At 43.0% G+C, this 15,783-nt stretch overlaps 1 protein-coding gene across 2 annotated transcripts in view; it reads right to left on the bottom strand.

The window, feature by feature from the left end:
- The window catches only part of phactr4b (phosphatase and actin regulator 4b), a 55,241-nt gene extending 39,769 nt beyond the window's left edge, over positions 1-15,472 (bottom strand). The window contains exons 1-3 of one of the 2 annotated variants that reach the window (XM_060922230.1): positions 15,382-15,472; positions 2,428-2,561; positions 1,576-1,620 (exon numbers count right to left, since the gene is read on the bottom strand). In XM_060922230.1, the coding sequence (XP_060778213.1) occupies positions 1,576-1,588 (13 nt within the window). In that variant the 5' untranslated portion in view covers positions 1,589-1,620; positions 2,428-2,561; positions 15,382-15,472. The remainder of the gene's footprint in view (positions 1-1,575; positions 1,621-2,427; positions 2,562-15,381) is intronic. The other variant, XM_060922229.1, reaches the window with a different exon arrangement.
- Positions 15,473-15,783: the final 311 nt, after the last annotated feature.

Genomic DNA, 15,783 nt, shown 5'->3' with positions numbered 1-15,783 from the left:
CCAATACAAAATGAAACCGAATGAGCTCTAGTCATAAAGCGAGCTGCAGTCCTATTTCTCTCTGGTCCAGTTACAGCGTCTACACTGAGGCACAGATCCAAACCTGCACAGCCTGCTGGTTGGTTCTGCCCGAGCCCAGAACCTGCTGCTGCGACCTGGAAAACATGCTACACTCAACTGTGTGAACTGTATGAAGTGGACACATGACCAAGGCCACATTAAGCCTTCCTAGGGCCAATGGATAAAACACCTCCCAGGGCAACGATTTTCAACCAGAAAACTAAACACACATCAGTGATAAAGCAGAAGAAGACTGCAAATTCAACAAACAGGCCTATAACAAATGATATCAGAAGTAGAGTATGAATATGCTACAGAATGAGACTTCCAATTTAAAAAACTTTGGATGTTGTCATGCATCAAAAACCTGCTGTAAAGAAAACGTCTTTATTCCGGCACAACCGGGATGTTTTCACTCCTTTGTTTAACCCAGTACAGTAACTGCACAACCCCTCTGTCGTAAGACTCCAACATGCAATGTCAATGGCTGGCAAAGGCTCTTCATTTGAGAGGGTTACATCTGAAGATGAGTTGGTGTCAGCTAAAGCATCAGCATCAAGCACACACTTAACGATGGCAAGATAGGCTCGCGTACTTCTTCGAGCACCAATTCTGGGGAGGTGGGTGACAAGGTTGTGCTGAACATGATGTTGGGGGTACCATCATTGTCCTGGGGATCATCTAAATTCTATTTGAAGGGGGACATAAGCTTGAGTACTTTGCCATGAGGTTCTTCATTTATCTTTTTACTTGAGTTTCAGAACCACTACCATTTTCCTAATAGCCTCGTGAGCATCACTGTAAAGTGACTAGACAACAACTACCACTCTCATGACAGACTATTAATTGTTGGGACAGAACAAAAGTAAGCTACCCTGCAGGTGGTAAACTGGACCAAAATGTTCAGTGTACAATCAAAACAGCATAAAACCCCATTCCAAAATATAACGTACAGTAATCTGCTGTTCCTGGGATCATCTAGTGGCCAGGGCATTGACCTACAGCCCTTGTTGCCCAATAGGTTCATGAGGTCTTGCACATGGCCACGGCGAACTTCAGAAAAGTGTCATCCAAATGTTTTAGTGATGCTGAAACTCAATAAAACTGGCCCAATAGCCCTCCATACCAGTAACAAAGACAAAATCATGACATTAGTATTAGACGGTCTTCTCGGTCATTCATTATTCAGCCAGACAGATCCTTATAATATTCATGAAATTACAGTTGTCTGTAGCATACATATGAGATGCAAGCTAAAAACAGATCTGGCTGTCGATAATGTTTTGATAATTGATGCTGCATGATGTTGATTCAGTGAATAAGCCAATATACCCAATTACATAAATCCTGCCTTGATAACATTTATTTAAGCACCACACAAAAATACCAGCATGCTCTGGATGCAACTGACAGGAGTCTCGACTGTGAAACATTTAAGCAGCCCACCATAACCCTCAACAACGAGGAAACGCAAACCACACAATTAAGTATGTGCTCTGGGAAACAGTCACTCACCAAGATTTTCCATCACAGAATCTGACACAAACCACTGAGTCGATCCTGTGGATGCAAATGGGGAAAAAAAAAAAAGATTAAAACAGCTTCATTTATTCTTTGACACATTATATAGTCAGTGATAAAATTCTCCATGAGATCACTTTGTCAGATAATCAGTTATATAACACAGTGTGCGTCACAATAGGTGTTAATAAGACTATTATGGCTTAGAGTCCACACACTTTCAACCCTCTGCTAGCTACTCTGAAAGAACTTTCATTTATACCAACATGACTTTTTTTTTTTTTTAATGTTCCTTCATTATCACATGCAACAAAAACAACAACAACTCATGTTAATATCTTAACAGTACGAGCGAGGGATTTTATTTTTAATACCATGTCAGCACCCGAGGCTATACATCATGGCAAAAACATTTTCAGCAGATATTACAATTTCTTTATAAATAAATAATTTAAACAAATGACATAAAATATATAAAAAATAAAACAAGTGAATAAATAACTAAATGAGCTGCTTGGAAGCGGTCAATTTCTGCTTATTTTGCCTTTTGTTCGAAAATGTCGCCTTGGTGCAAGATACGCCCACGTTTAAATTTTAACATGCTGGATTTCTGCCTGTAAAACAGAGGTACATTTTCCCACCCAGAAATCATAGGGGATGCAAACTTTTGCACTTAACTATAGCTGTGCATCTGTGTGCCTTTATTTAAAAAAAAAAAAAAAAAAATTAGTTCACATCTCCAGAATGCTATGTCCAAACATTTCTTCACTCTGCGTTTATACAGAATGCTCAATATATTTCAAGCACAAACTTCTGCGTGATTGATATAAAAAGATCGTCACCCACAACACTGACGGCTAACGTTGGAAACGCACTGTGTAGAAGGTCATTGGTCTTGTAAGGGGGTGTTCGTCCTCAGTGTGTCCAGTTCACAGGTCTCAGAGCAGCAGATAAGGTACATGGGCTCACTTCCGCTCAATCTGTACAGGTCAGAAAGGGGAGGTTTAAATTAGCAGGAACAGATCATCACTTAAACACAAACACAGTATCAGAGGAAAGGGAGTCATTGATAACAAGGGTCTCATCTCATCTCATTATCTCTAGCCGCTTTATCCTGTTCTACAGGGTCGCAGGCAAGCTGGAGCCTATCCCAGCTGACTACGGGCGAAAGGCGGGGTACACCCTGGACAAGTCGCCAGGTCATCACAGGGCTGACACATAGACACAGACAACCATTCACACTCACACCTACGGTCAATTTAGAGTCACCAGTTAACCTAACCTGCATTTTTGGACTGTGGGGGAAACCGGAGCACCCGGAGGAAACCCACGCGGACACGGGGAGAACATGCAAACTCCGCACAGAAAGGCCCTCGCTGGCTACGGGGCTCGAACCCGGACCTTCTTGCTGTGAGGCGACAGCGCTAACCACTACACCACCGTGCCGCCGATAACAAGGGTCCTCAAAAAAAAAAAAAAATTAATTAAAAAAAGAAGAAAATTGTCGAATCTCACCGGGGCCTTACAATTTCTGAATAATTCTGGTTATGCTACTTAGACCTGCTAGTATAAAAATAGAGGAGAACCTGGCACTTTCAGCAATGCTTTAGACACATTTCACATCATTAACTTCAAATAGCAGCCATTTTCTCGCTCATATTTAAAGATAGCAAGCACCTGAAGGTTACATGGCTGGTAAAGTTAAAGCCTAGGAGATGAAAGTAAGAGCATGAAAATAAATTTCCTTAAGGAATCATGGCATTAAAGAAAATCTAAATGAGTAAATGGCTCAAGTTAATGCAGAGAGTTGATCAGGTTTATCAGATTATAATGAGCTGAGAGCACGACAGGATGTGGAATAAGTGGATGGATGAGGCAGAGAGGAGAACATGGTGGAAGAGAACGATAAGAGAGATCTGTGCTACATGGAGGGAGAAAGAAAAAAAATGGAAGAGTGTGTGATCGAGGGAAAAAGTGAGAATGAATGCTAATGAATCTCTCCCGAGACAGAGCGATCGATTGGAGCGAGGCAGAACAGGCTTCACAGGCCAATTTCTCTCTCGCACCACATCACAGCAGCAGAACAGGAAGCTGGTGAAAAATCTCTCCATGGAGGATCAATGTAAGGCACTGACTGACAAACCAAATCACTAAACTGCTTCGAATTCAGAACACATTTTAAACATGGCAAGTGCTCTTCAATGCCACTGTCGCCGACTACATATAGATGACTTGCAACCACGTGATCAAAATGTGCTACGTCACGAGCGTCCGCCATGATGGTCGATAGACAAAGCAACTAGGACGGCAGCTGCCGAAAGCGTGTCTGTAAACAATGCTGAATTTTCTCAGTATTACCACGATTTGAACGGTCGAGCAAAGATTCGATACAAAGGTCAGAAAGGGGATAGATACATGTGGTTTTGACCCATATTATTTAAATACTTTAGACTTTCCTGAAGACGCTTCTACTGACCATTGAGTACCAAGATATCGCATTCTCTCTGGTTCGGCTGCCGAAGAATCAAGTCCGACCTTGGACGAAACACAGCCCATGTTCTGAGTGGGTGCCCAGTCTGGATTGTTTCTATCATATAATTTTGCTGGCGCTCCTCGAAGCGAAATGGTAATACACAGGTTAAAATTATAACAACCGAGTGAACCACGACAAGAGAACGCTCATTTTATATCAAGATTCCAGCAACATGAAATAAAATTCGTCCACGATATTATTGAGAAAACTTTTGAATCTCACTTGAGACAAAATGATTACTGCAAACATGAGCTGTTTTGATTTTAGCCCCTGCCGATGTTGTTCAGCCATGTTTATCTCCTCTCCGTACCAAGTCTCAGAGTTTCCTCGCCCTCTTTTTGAATCACAGACGGAATTCTAAAAAATCGGAACGTGCCACGGTCACGAGTACTGCTGTGACCACAACCGTATACAGCACAAAGATATGGCACAGCTAAAAGAACGCTTAAAGCAGTGGAAAAACAAAGAATTGCGCACGCGTGACTATGTTTTGTATGGAATGTCACTTAACCCCGGATTTGTATATCCGCCAACATGGCAGACATCCAGGTTTCTATTTTGCTTCGACGTCACTTGCAAGTCAAGGATTGGAGTCAGGCCTGCAGGTCCAACACAGTCCACTGCCAGAAAAGTAATAGCTGGTGAAGAAAGAGTAAGCTTAATTTTAGTCCTATTTGTAGACCCATTTTTCAGGGATAATGAAGGTCAGGAAAAAGAATTCAGGTCCTAGGTGTAGATACTTCAAAGCTGGTAGTGTGTTGCTGATGTGCGTCAAAGTAACATGTAAATGCAAGTCTAATGATGATGATACACAGGGCAACTTTTTGGGCAATGGCACCAGGCAATTGCGCTTCGACACTTTCCCACTGAGATTGGGCAACATACAACCGCGATTCCAAAAAAGTTGGGACAAAGTACAAATTGTAAATAAAAACAATGCAATGATGTGGAAGATTCAAAATTTCATATTTTATTCAGAATAGAACATAGATGACATATCAAATGTTTAAACTGAGAAAATGTATCATTTAAAGAGAAAAATTAGGTGATTTTAAATTTCATGACAACAACACATCTCAAAAAAGTTGGGACAAGGCCATGTTTACCACTGTGAGACATCCCCTTTTCTCTTTACAACAGTCTGTAAACGTCTGGGGACTGAGGAGACAAGTTGCTCAAGTTTAGGGATAGGAATGTTAACCCATTCTTGTCTAATGTAGGATTCTAGTTGCTCAACTGTCTTAGGTCTTTTTTGTCGTATCTTCCGTTTTATGATGCGCCAAATGTTTTCTATGGGTGAAAGATCTGGACTGCAGGCTGGCCAGTTCAGTACCCGGACCCTTCTTCTACGCAGCCATGATACTGTAATTGATGCAGTATGTGGTTTGGCATTGTCATGTTGGAAAATGCAAGGTCTTCCCTGAAAGAGACGTCGTCTGGATGGGAGCATATGTTACTCTAGAACCTGGATATACCTTTCAGCATTGATGGTGTCTTTCCAGATGTGTAAGCTGCCCATGCCACATGCACTAATGCAACCCCATACCATCAGAGATGCAGGCTTCTGAACTGAGCGCTGATAACAACTTGGGTCGTCCTTCTCCTCTTTAGTCCGAATGACACGGCGTCCCTGATTTCCATCAAGAACTTCAAATTTTGATTCGTCTGACCACAGAACAGTTTTCCACTTTGCCACAGTCCATTTTAAATGAGCCTTGGCCCAGAGAAGACGTCTGCACTTCTGGATCATGTTTAGATACGGCTTCTTCTTTGATCTATAGAGTTTTAGCTGGCAACGGCGGATGGCACGGTGAATTGTGTTCACAGATAATGTTCTCTGGAAATATTCCTGAGCCCATTTTGTGATTTCCAATACAGAAGCATGCCTGTATGTGATGCAGTGCCGTCTAAGGGCCCGAAGATCACGAGCACCCAGTATGGTTTTCCGGCCTTGACCCTTACGCACAGAGATTCTTCCAGATTCTCTGAATCTTTTGATGATATTATGCACTGTAGATGATGATATGTTCAAACTCTTTGCAGTTTTACACTGTCGAACTCCTTTCTGATATTGCTCCACTATTTGTCGGTGCAGAATTAGGGGGATTGGTGATCCTCTTCCCATCTTTACTTCTGAGAGCCGCTGCCACTCCAAGATGCTCTTTTTATACCCAGTCATGTTAATGACCTATTGCCAATTGACCTAATGAGTTGCAATTTGGTCCTCCAGCTGTTCCTTTTTTGTACCTAACTTTTCCAGCCTCTTATTGCCCCTGTCCCAACTTTTTTGAGATGTGTTGCTGGCATGAAATTTCAAAATGTCTCACTTTCGACATTTGATATTTTGTCTATGTTCTATTGTGAATACAATATCAGTTTTTGAGATTTGTAAATAATTACATTCCGTTTTTATTTACAATTTGTACTTTGTCCCAACTTTTTTGGAATTGGGGTTGTAATTTCGATCCGTGGTGGCAAGATGGTGTCGTGGTTAGCACTGTCGCCTCACAGCAAGAAGGTTCTAGGTTGGAGCCCAGCAGCCGGCGGGGGCCTTTCTGTGCGGAGTTTACATGTTCTCCCCGTGTCTGCGTGGGTTTCCTCCGGGTGCTCCGGTTTCCCCCACAGTCCAAAGATTTGCAGTTAGGCTAATTGGTGGCTCTAAATTGACCGTAGGTGTGGATGCGAGTGTGAATGGTCATTTGTCTCCATGTGTCAGCATTGCGATAACCTGGCGACTTCTCCAGGGTGTACCCTGCCTCTCGCCCATAGTCAGTTGTGATAGGCTCCAGCTTGCCCGCGACCCTGCACAGGATAAACAGTTATGGGATAATGGATGGATGGAATTTCTATCTGAACAATTTTGATAGTTTTGGGCAACTTTTTAAAATCATCCAATCAGAGTGGGGCGGCACGGTGGTGTAGTGATTAGCACTGTCGCCTCACAGCAAGAAGGTCTGGGTTCGAGCCCCGTGGCCAGCGAGGGCCTTTCTGTGTGGAGTTTGCATGTTCTCCCCGTGTCCGCGTGGGTTTCCTCCGGGTGCTCCGGTTTCCCCCACAGTCCAAAGACATGCAGGTTAGGTTAACTGGTGACTCTAAATTGACCGTAGGTGTGAATGTGAGTGTGAATGGTTGTCTGTGTCTATGTGTCAGCCCTGTGATGACCTGGCGACTTGTCCAGGGTGTACCCCGCCTTTCGCCCGTAGTCAGCTGGGATAGGCTCCAGCTTGCCTGCGACCCTGTAGAACAGGATAAAGCGGCTAGAGATAATGAGATCCAATCAGAGTGCTAGCAGCGAATCTCATGACCACCCAAGAGCTTCTGAAATTTAACAAAGACGGCAGCGTCTCTGGTAGTGGAGCGAAAAAAAGAAAGACAACATCTCTTATGCCAGTATAAAGTTGTGTGTGAACCCAAAGTGGTGAATTTACCTCGTAAAATGCTCAGAAAACCAACAGAAATCTATTTTTATGCACTCAGGTTGTAATTAAGACATGGTTTTTTTTTTTTTTTCAGCTAAGTGTAAACTGCCGTTAGCTAACCACCGCTCCCAAGAGACTGAACGGGATTTAGCTAACTCACGGTGGGTTTTGCTAACATAGTTAAGCTGAAAGTTATAACTAGCTACATAGGGATAACATTAGCTCTCTTGCATCAAGTTAAAAGTGATGGGCAGCTCATGATTTTTTTTTTGTGTTGTAATCCAGATTGTCTAACTCATTGTCTGATCTAATTCACATACAGAGCATGACTACTTGTGAAACCCAAGGGTGAAACAGTACAAACTTCGGGATCTAAAAAGAAAGCCTTTCAGGAGCTCGGTCAGCAGCTATACTTGAGTGAAATAAAGGCTGAAGCCAAGACAAAAGTGACAGCTGCAAACGTTTCAGCGTCCATCTTTGCAGTGTCTGTCTCCTTGGCAATAGATTTGCTCTCATCCGATTGGTTGTTGCCCAAATAGTTGCCCTGCATCTCACCTGGTTGCCCATTGCCGGCAACATTGCCCAAAAAGTTGCCCTGTGTATCATCACCTTAACAGTGCGACATTACACACAGTGCATGTGTACATACAGACCAAGAGGAAATAATGATTTTTTTTTTAAAATACCACACAATATCTGAAACCGACAGCTAAACGTCAACTTTGGCATACGTTAATGATGAAAGCACACAGCTAACACAAACAGAAAGTTAATGCTAGGGTTAAGAAGGCTGCAGTTTGCAAGAATTTGACAGTAAGCCTCACCAGCTTCACATTTTTGAGGTTTCAGCCTCTAAAAAAAATCCTAAAACTGTTGAACACTTCCTCAGGAACTATCAGAGTCAAAAAAAAACCCCAAAAACCCAGCAAGGTAAAAGGGACAGACACTAGCAATGATCATAAAGGCTCTGCAGAAAACCCAAGCTTTCCAAACAATACAAACAATTAATCTACATCAAGGTGAACCAGCTTCTGAGAGATTTGGTTTGGGCAGTGGTGTAAAGTTCCATATGCTGATTTTAGAGCAGCAGTATGAGGATTGTGTATGCTGTGTAACAATAATTTACTTTTACAATAAGGTAGCCATCCTGCTAGCAGGGGTGCTTGGAAACTTTATATGAAAAACAGCCTGTGTTAATACTCTTTTGCACTCATCAACATAAAGAAGGGGTGGCACAGTGGTGTAATGGTTAGCGCTGTTGCCTCACAGCAAGAAGGTCCGGGTTCGAGCCCCGTTGCCGACGAGGGCCTTTCTGTGTGGAGTTTGCATGTTCTCCCCGTGTCCGCGTGGGTTTCCTCCGGGTGCTCCGGTTTCTCCCACAGTCCAAAGACATGCAGGTTAGGCTAATGCCGCTTTTCCACTACCAACGCGGCTGAGTTGGGCTAAGTCGAGCTGAGTGGGGCTGTTGGAGTTGCATTTCAACTACAACCGCGCTGAACCGTGCTGGCTGGAAGTGGGTGGACACATTGGGTGGAGTTAGCGAAAGTGGGTGGACGTCACGTGATGTCGTTAAGCGGCGCAAACAGTGACATCAGTGACCTTTTAAGCGGTAGTCTCACGACCCGGATAGTAAACAATAAACATGGAGGACATGGAGTCGTTAGTGTTGCTGGTCTTGGTGCTGTGGCTTGTTGTCACCGACAACGCCAACAGATACTGGCAAGAGCGTATAGATGAGGCGAGGCGCATAAGGCTTCAGAAATTCTCGTAATTCGTAATTCTTCTTCTTCCAGGTTTACGGTGTTTACAGATCCCAGCGTGCTCGCGGGGCGTGTGTGGGCATGTGAGGACACTCCTCCTCACCAATCAGTGCACAGGGGAGTGTCTCCTCACGCCCCTAGCCCCACTCAGCTCGGTTTGACTCACTTCAGCCCCACTCCAAAACCGTGCGAGTTTTGGGTGCTAAGCAGGGATGAAGCGAGCCGAGTCGTGCTGTTCTGAGGTAGTCGAAACGCGAGCCGTGTCGGGCTGAAGTGAGCTGAGAAAGGGTAGTGGAAAAGGGCCATAACTGGTGACTCTAAATTGACCGTAGGTGTGAATGTGAGTGTGAATGGTTGTCTGTGTCTGTGTGTCAGCCCTGTGATGACCTGGCGACTTGTCCAGGGTGTACCCCGCCTTTCGCCCATAGTCAGCTGGGATAGGCTCCAGCTTGCCTGCGACCCTGTAGAACAGGATAAAGCGGCTAGAGATAATGAGATGAGATGAACATAAAGAAGCACCTAAACTCGTACAGAGTTCAGCTACGTATGCACTGTGTAGACAATAAAATTAGAGAGAGAGAGAGAGAGAGAAGAACTCTTAGCAGTTTACTGAGGTGATTATCAATTCATGCTCCAGCAGGCAGCAGTCCGTCATGTAAGTGAAAACTACACATTTCGGTTTATATTCTCTTTTGCTTTAGGGTTTCCAGGCTCACCCTCTGATTTCTCACAGAATTTAATGAACTGCTTCAATTGATTCACACGAAATCGAAAAAGATGTAAGCTTGGTACAATATCAAGACTGACATTTTACAACACTGACAAAGCAATACTTAGACTGTCCACTGGAGAAAACGTTTAAGCGTGTCGATATTTAGTTGCAGATGTGGATGCACGCTATAAAAAGCAAGGCTGTGTACGTGTACGCCCTTCTACCTCAGACGCGCTCATGCTAACGATAAATGCTAATTCGAAGTACATTAATCTTGATTAAATCAAACTGATTTTTGAAGTCAGATGCTTTGACTATGATCTCTATCATTTGTTGGCATCACTTTTTTTTTTTTTAAATGAGACTGCTTTATTAAAAAAAAAACTAAGACAATCAAAATGTATTTATCTTTTGACAAGTTAAAAAAAAAATCTCCACATCTCCAAATATCATGTGCTATCGCAGATCTTTAAGGTTCTACAGATAATCCTAAAATGAATGAATTCCAAAATATTTTTTTTTCACTTTTGTTTCCGTATTTTTCCCCCATCCAGCTGAATCCCATCCAGAAGAATTTTAAATGTGCAATGTAAACTGTTGTAAAGATGCAGTAACTACAAAACCGAGTCAAACGCTGCCTTGCTATTGCATAACCTCAGTCTGTGGAGAGAACAATGGCGGCCAAAATGAAACGCAGTCAGTGGAAGAGAGACGGTGAAGTGGCAGCGTCCTGTAAGAAGGCAGAAGTCAGTATTTCAGTTACTGTAAATCTGCTTGTTCTCACACTCCATAGAGCAGGACATGTAAACTGTGGTAAATCATACACTGCAATATGGAAGAGCGTGCAGGTGACTTCCTTTATAACAACAAAGCATGTGGGTTTCTATGTGAAACGTGTGAATATGACATACCAACAATTACACAACATTCTTTCTGTCATGACTATATCATGAGTGCAAGTGATCTATGATGAATTATTTCCTTCGGCTTAAATGCAGTGCTCCACACATAGACGTGAATATGTAGTTAGGGCTAACGCTAACACGCGCACACACACGCGTCCCTCAGGATGGGAAGTGTGAAAATGGGATGTAACTGGCCTAGTTCCTGATTGAGTGTTAACTCCTGATGAACCGCCCTGCGCCAGTTGAGAGGAGACTGTTAAAAAGACGACCCTTAGGGAACAAAGAGCCGCTATACTGTAAATCAAACAAGGAACTTGTGTAGTAGGAAGAAAATTAAAAATGTTCACTCACACCATTCAGATAATGATTCAAATGCAGGAACTGATGTCGACAACACTGGTTTATTTGCTGGACATAATGAAGAGAAGCCTATGGTCATTGCATGACCTTTCCTGAGGAGTTTATTCTAGACATTGTGTGTTATGACTGGTTTAACACAGCAGCAGATTAGCAATTCAACTCAACATGAATTTCAGTAGTAAATATAGCTGACTGTGTTAATCGTGACATTTACCTGAGGGTCTTTATCGGCTCTAATTAACAGTGTCTTATCAGTTACATAATGCATGACGGTTAATAATGGTAGGTTATTAGTGCCTGGAACAAAGTAGTGACATGAAAAAAACGAAGTCAGAATACAAGCCTGAAATACACTGTCCCAGTGGATCAAACATGTCATCCATCCAAGCTGCTGCTTCCTTTCTATTCAACACTAAGAAAAGTGGCACTACATCTAACAGCGTCATGTGGTGATAAACTACACACAAATGCCTTCCTATTGTTAAATTGTTCTTCTGCCACACTGCTTTGTGCAAATAAACCAGGGCTACAATTTGAATGCCTAATAATAGCTTAAGACACATAAATGTAGGTTTACTGAAGCATATCAGGCTGCAACATCACGATGCTCCTTTAGCCTAACACAAATCGACACAAAAGGGGGAAGAAAAAAAATGCACAGCATTGCTGTGCTGACAAATCTGAAAAAAAAAAAAAGTGACATCTTCCACGGGATGTAAGAATTCGACTTTTGCAATGGGTCCAACAACCAAGTCCATCAGGCCCTTAACATTTAAATAGCATCCCGACTTGTGATTTAACAGCTTGCTCACACGTTCAGATTTGGGCACAAATCACGAGTTCAAAGAAGAGAACAACTCTAAGCCGACCCATTGCACTCATACTCACTCACAGATGTAGCTTCAGATGCTGGCCAATACCAATGGCTAGATCCAGTAAGACAAGTGTCTACATGAGAGTTGTGGAGAAAGATCAGCTGGCTGCTTTATCTCCTTCTGGCACAGTGATCTTAGCCCAGATCACGAGCACCTACACATCCTAGTCCCGATCTAGAATGAGAGGACGACAGCATTCGCTCCAATTCCGGGCCGCCTGGAACGTCATAGCCGTGCCTGTCCCAGAAAAGCTCAGCTCACCACAGGGACTGGTGGCCCACTTTACAAGGAGTCTAAAAGGCTGCTCTCTCACTGTCCTCTCTAAACTTTAGTCCTCTAGACTCTTCACATGCAAGATCATACAGCTGACTCAGTCCCAAGAGACGCGAGCCTATAGGAGGGCTTCAACCCGACGGTCAAACTGGTTAAAGCCATACGCTGCTTACCACATGCCACGAAGCAGCCAAAGTCAAGCACAAGCCGACCTCAAATATTTGCCATTTACTTTTGGTGATATAAAGCTCTGTTTCCAATAAAAAGCCTTAAAACACGGTCCGACAGCAGTTCATAGAGAGGCGTGTTTAGCTGTTTTACACATAAAATCACCTCAGACACACGTAGAAAAAAAAAATTACATAAACCTCAGGCAGTTAAACTGAACAGACAATTGACAGTAATACTACTCCACGGCCCTGAAAGTAAGTAAACACTTCTCCATTACAGGCTTACATCTAAGTAAATCAAGTGCACCGGGCCTTAGGACTGTTACATAACTTCTAAGGCTTTAATATAAGTTACTAAGTGATTTTGCCCAGCTGAACGGTTTGTGTACATTACATCTTCCCGGATTTGTTTGTGCAAGTACGGGTTGTTAGCTTACAGCCTGTGAGACTCAGCTAATGGTAGCCTCTACCTGAACGTTTATTACACTGGGTATATTAAAAGAGTGAGATCTTTGTTCTGCACATATTTGGTGTTGCTGTATTTCCCGGCCAATTTTGTTACACCTCTCCCATCTTGGGCATTTGCCATGAAAATATAATATTTAAAATGTTGTACATTTCATACCAGTACGTCTTGCAATTTGATCTCCATACCGAGATTGTATCTAAGGCAGGATTTAAACAGTAGTTCATGAAAACTGGGACTCCACAGTAAGCAATAACTGACCTCTGGTATGGCCTAATACGTCCCAGTATTATTTTAAAAAAAACCTAATAAGAATTAAATCGTTTGGGGGAGGTTTCTTTCAGTTTATAGCACACGATCAGTCTATGCAATTATCATTTGTAAGGATGAACCTCAAATTTACTCAGCAAAGACATGAAGAAATAAAATAAAGGGAGAAAAGTTTTCAAAGCAGTTTAAACTACAGTAGCAGCAGGTTTTAAATTGAGATAATTCACATAAGCCTTTGTCACATGTACATGGAATTCCTCCTCTGCATTTAACCCATCCTTTTGGACCCATGTCTACTTCTCTAACCTTCAAGCCATGGCTGCCCCCATGTTCATATTACATACGAACACAAATACAAAAAACTCAAACACGCTCAGTAATAAAGATACTTCACTGAAGTTATTTCTAAACGTAGAACGATGGATACAAAAAGTTGGTACCACCCCAGCGACAAGGAAAAGTACAGTTCGGTATCTTTATTAGATGGTTATCATGGGCTCAATAGGTTAAAGCTCTGGGTTACTGATCCCCAGGTTCAAGGCCCAGCACTGTCAAGATGTTGGACAAGGTCCATCTTAGTGGTTCGACTTATCCACATCGATCCCACACAGAAGTGGGGAAAAGGTGTAAAAAAAAAAAAATTGGACAGTTATCATTGATTATTTCCAAAAAGCTGAACAAACATTAAGGATTGAACATCTTTATTTAGAGAATAAAGCACCAAAGATTGATACATCACAAGATGGTCAAGACATGTTCCTTCATAGAATCAATGCAGTGATGTTGGTATTAATCATGTGTCCTTCAGCCTACCCTTGAATCAAGTTCCAAGAACTCACCAAAACCAGATATTACCCCAATGCAATATATTACTACTGCACTTAGAAGGAAAGCAATAGTAGCCTACACCCTTCCTATAACATTTCTGACGGCAGTCCATTCGGCCTCATTGGTTGAACAAGCAAGATGAACTGCTCACAAGGACAGATCAAGTCTGTGTATCAGAGACAGCTTAATCCTCATATTTACACAGACTGACATGAGTGATGGTTGGTATTATTGATTATATCACTGTCTTATGTTACACACAAGCTGCCCTCTCTTAACCGCAGTGTGTATGTTGGTTGGTTGGTTTCAACAGAGCGCCTGCTGTGTTCATGGCTGAGATGTGTGTTCCTTTTATTCTTATTATTCACATGGTCACTAATGGCTTGAGATCCCCCCCCGAGTTAATAAAAAAGGTGGTGTTGGTTGCACAAAAGATGATAAGACTAAATCACCAGCCATCACCTTTCCCTCTGTTCTCCCTTCCATCATTTACAACACGTTTTGTCCAGCATTTCATACTGACTGACTGACGGAAAATGAACAGAATGTCTAAAAGTAAAAGCTAAAAGGTGAGTGTTTATGTCGAGGCTGACTGGATCTAGAGCAAAGTGTCTACAGCTGCTGCTCCATTGTAGCCTTTAAGAAAGCGCAAAGCTTTTGCAAGATTGTATCGATTCATCATTAACAAGTAAAACCCATCAGCCTGGCAGTTTTCATTTGCACTGAGACAAAAAACCGCCTAAAGGATGCGCAGTGGCTCAGCCGCTCAAGCAGCCTTCAGCCGCTCACAGCCGCCCAAGCAGCCTTCAGCCGCTCACAGCCGCTCAAGCAGCCGCTCACAGCCGCCCAAGCAGCCTTCAGCCGCTCACAGCCGCTCAAGCAGCCGCTCACAGCCGCCCAAGCAGCCGCTCACAGCCGCCCAAGCAGCCGCTCACAGCCGCCCAAGCAGCCGCTCACAGCCGCCCAAGCAGCCTTCAGCCGCTCACAGCCGCTCAAGCAGCCCTCAGCTGCTCACAGCCGCCCTCAGCCGCTCAAGCCGCCCTCAGCCGCTCACAGCCGCTCAAGCAGCCGCTCACAGCCGCTCACCAAGTTTCAGTGGAAGAGGCGCGAGCGCGCACAGCATCATCTTTATTCTCCTTCTTCGCACAAAGTTTCTCCTCCATCTGTCTTTTCTTCCACATGGACAATATTATTCATCAACTTTCTTATTTAAAAGTATCATTTCTTACCTCTCACTGTGCTGTACTTGTTACGTTTTGCCCTGTTCTTTTGCCGACTAATTTTAAAGCCATGCAAACACGGACACTTCTCTGGCACTCTTTTTTTTTTTTTCCCACCCCATTGAAACTTTTTTTTAAAGGTACCGGAAATCACCCGCCAAACACTTTGGTAGTTGTAGTTTTAACAGTATTGCATTCTATTCTTTGTGTAACGCACTGCACTTCAATACCCATAATGCTTTGCAAAGGAAACGACGCCCCACACGCAGTGTCTACCGTTAGGGTCCTTATAAATCACATAACAGTCTTTACAGCTACTCGAGAGGAAGAGCTTTAAACCAAACGCGCATTTAGATTACTGTTTTACAGAATAATAATGATTATTATATATAATAATCAATAAATACGATC

Source organism: Neoarius graeffei, chromosome 5 (genome assembly GCF_027579695.1).
Source record: "Neoarius graeffei isolate fNeoGra1 chromosome 5, fNeoGra1.pri, whole genome shotgun sequence".
NCBI classification, from domain to species: Eukaryota; Metazoa; Chordata; class Actinopteri; order Siluriformes; family Ariidae; genus Neoarius; species Neoarius graeffei.
The sequence above is the reverse complement of the archived record's forward strand: the minus strand, read 5'-3'. Positions and strand labels throughout refer to the sequence as shown.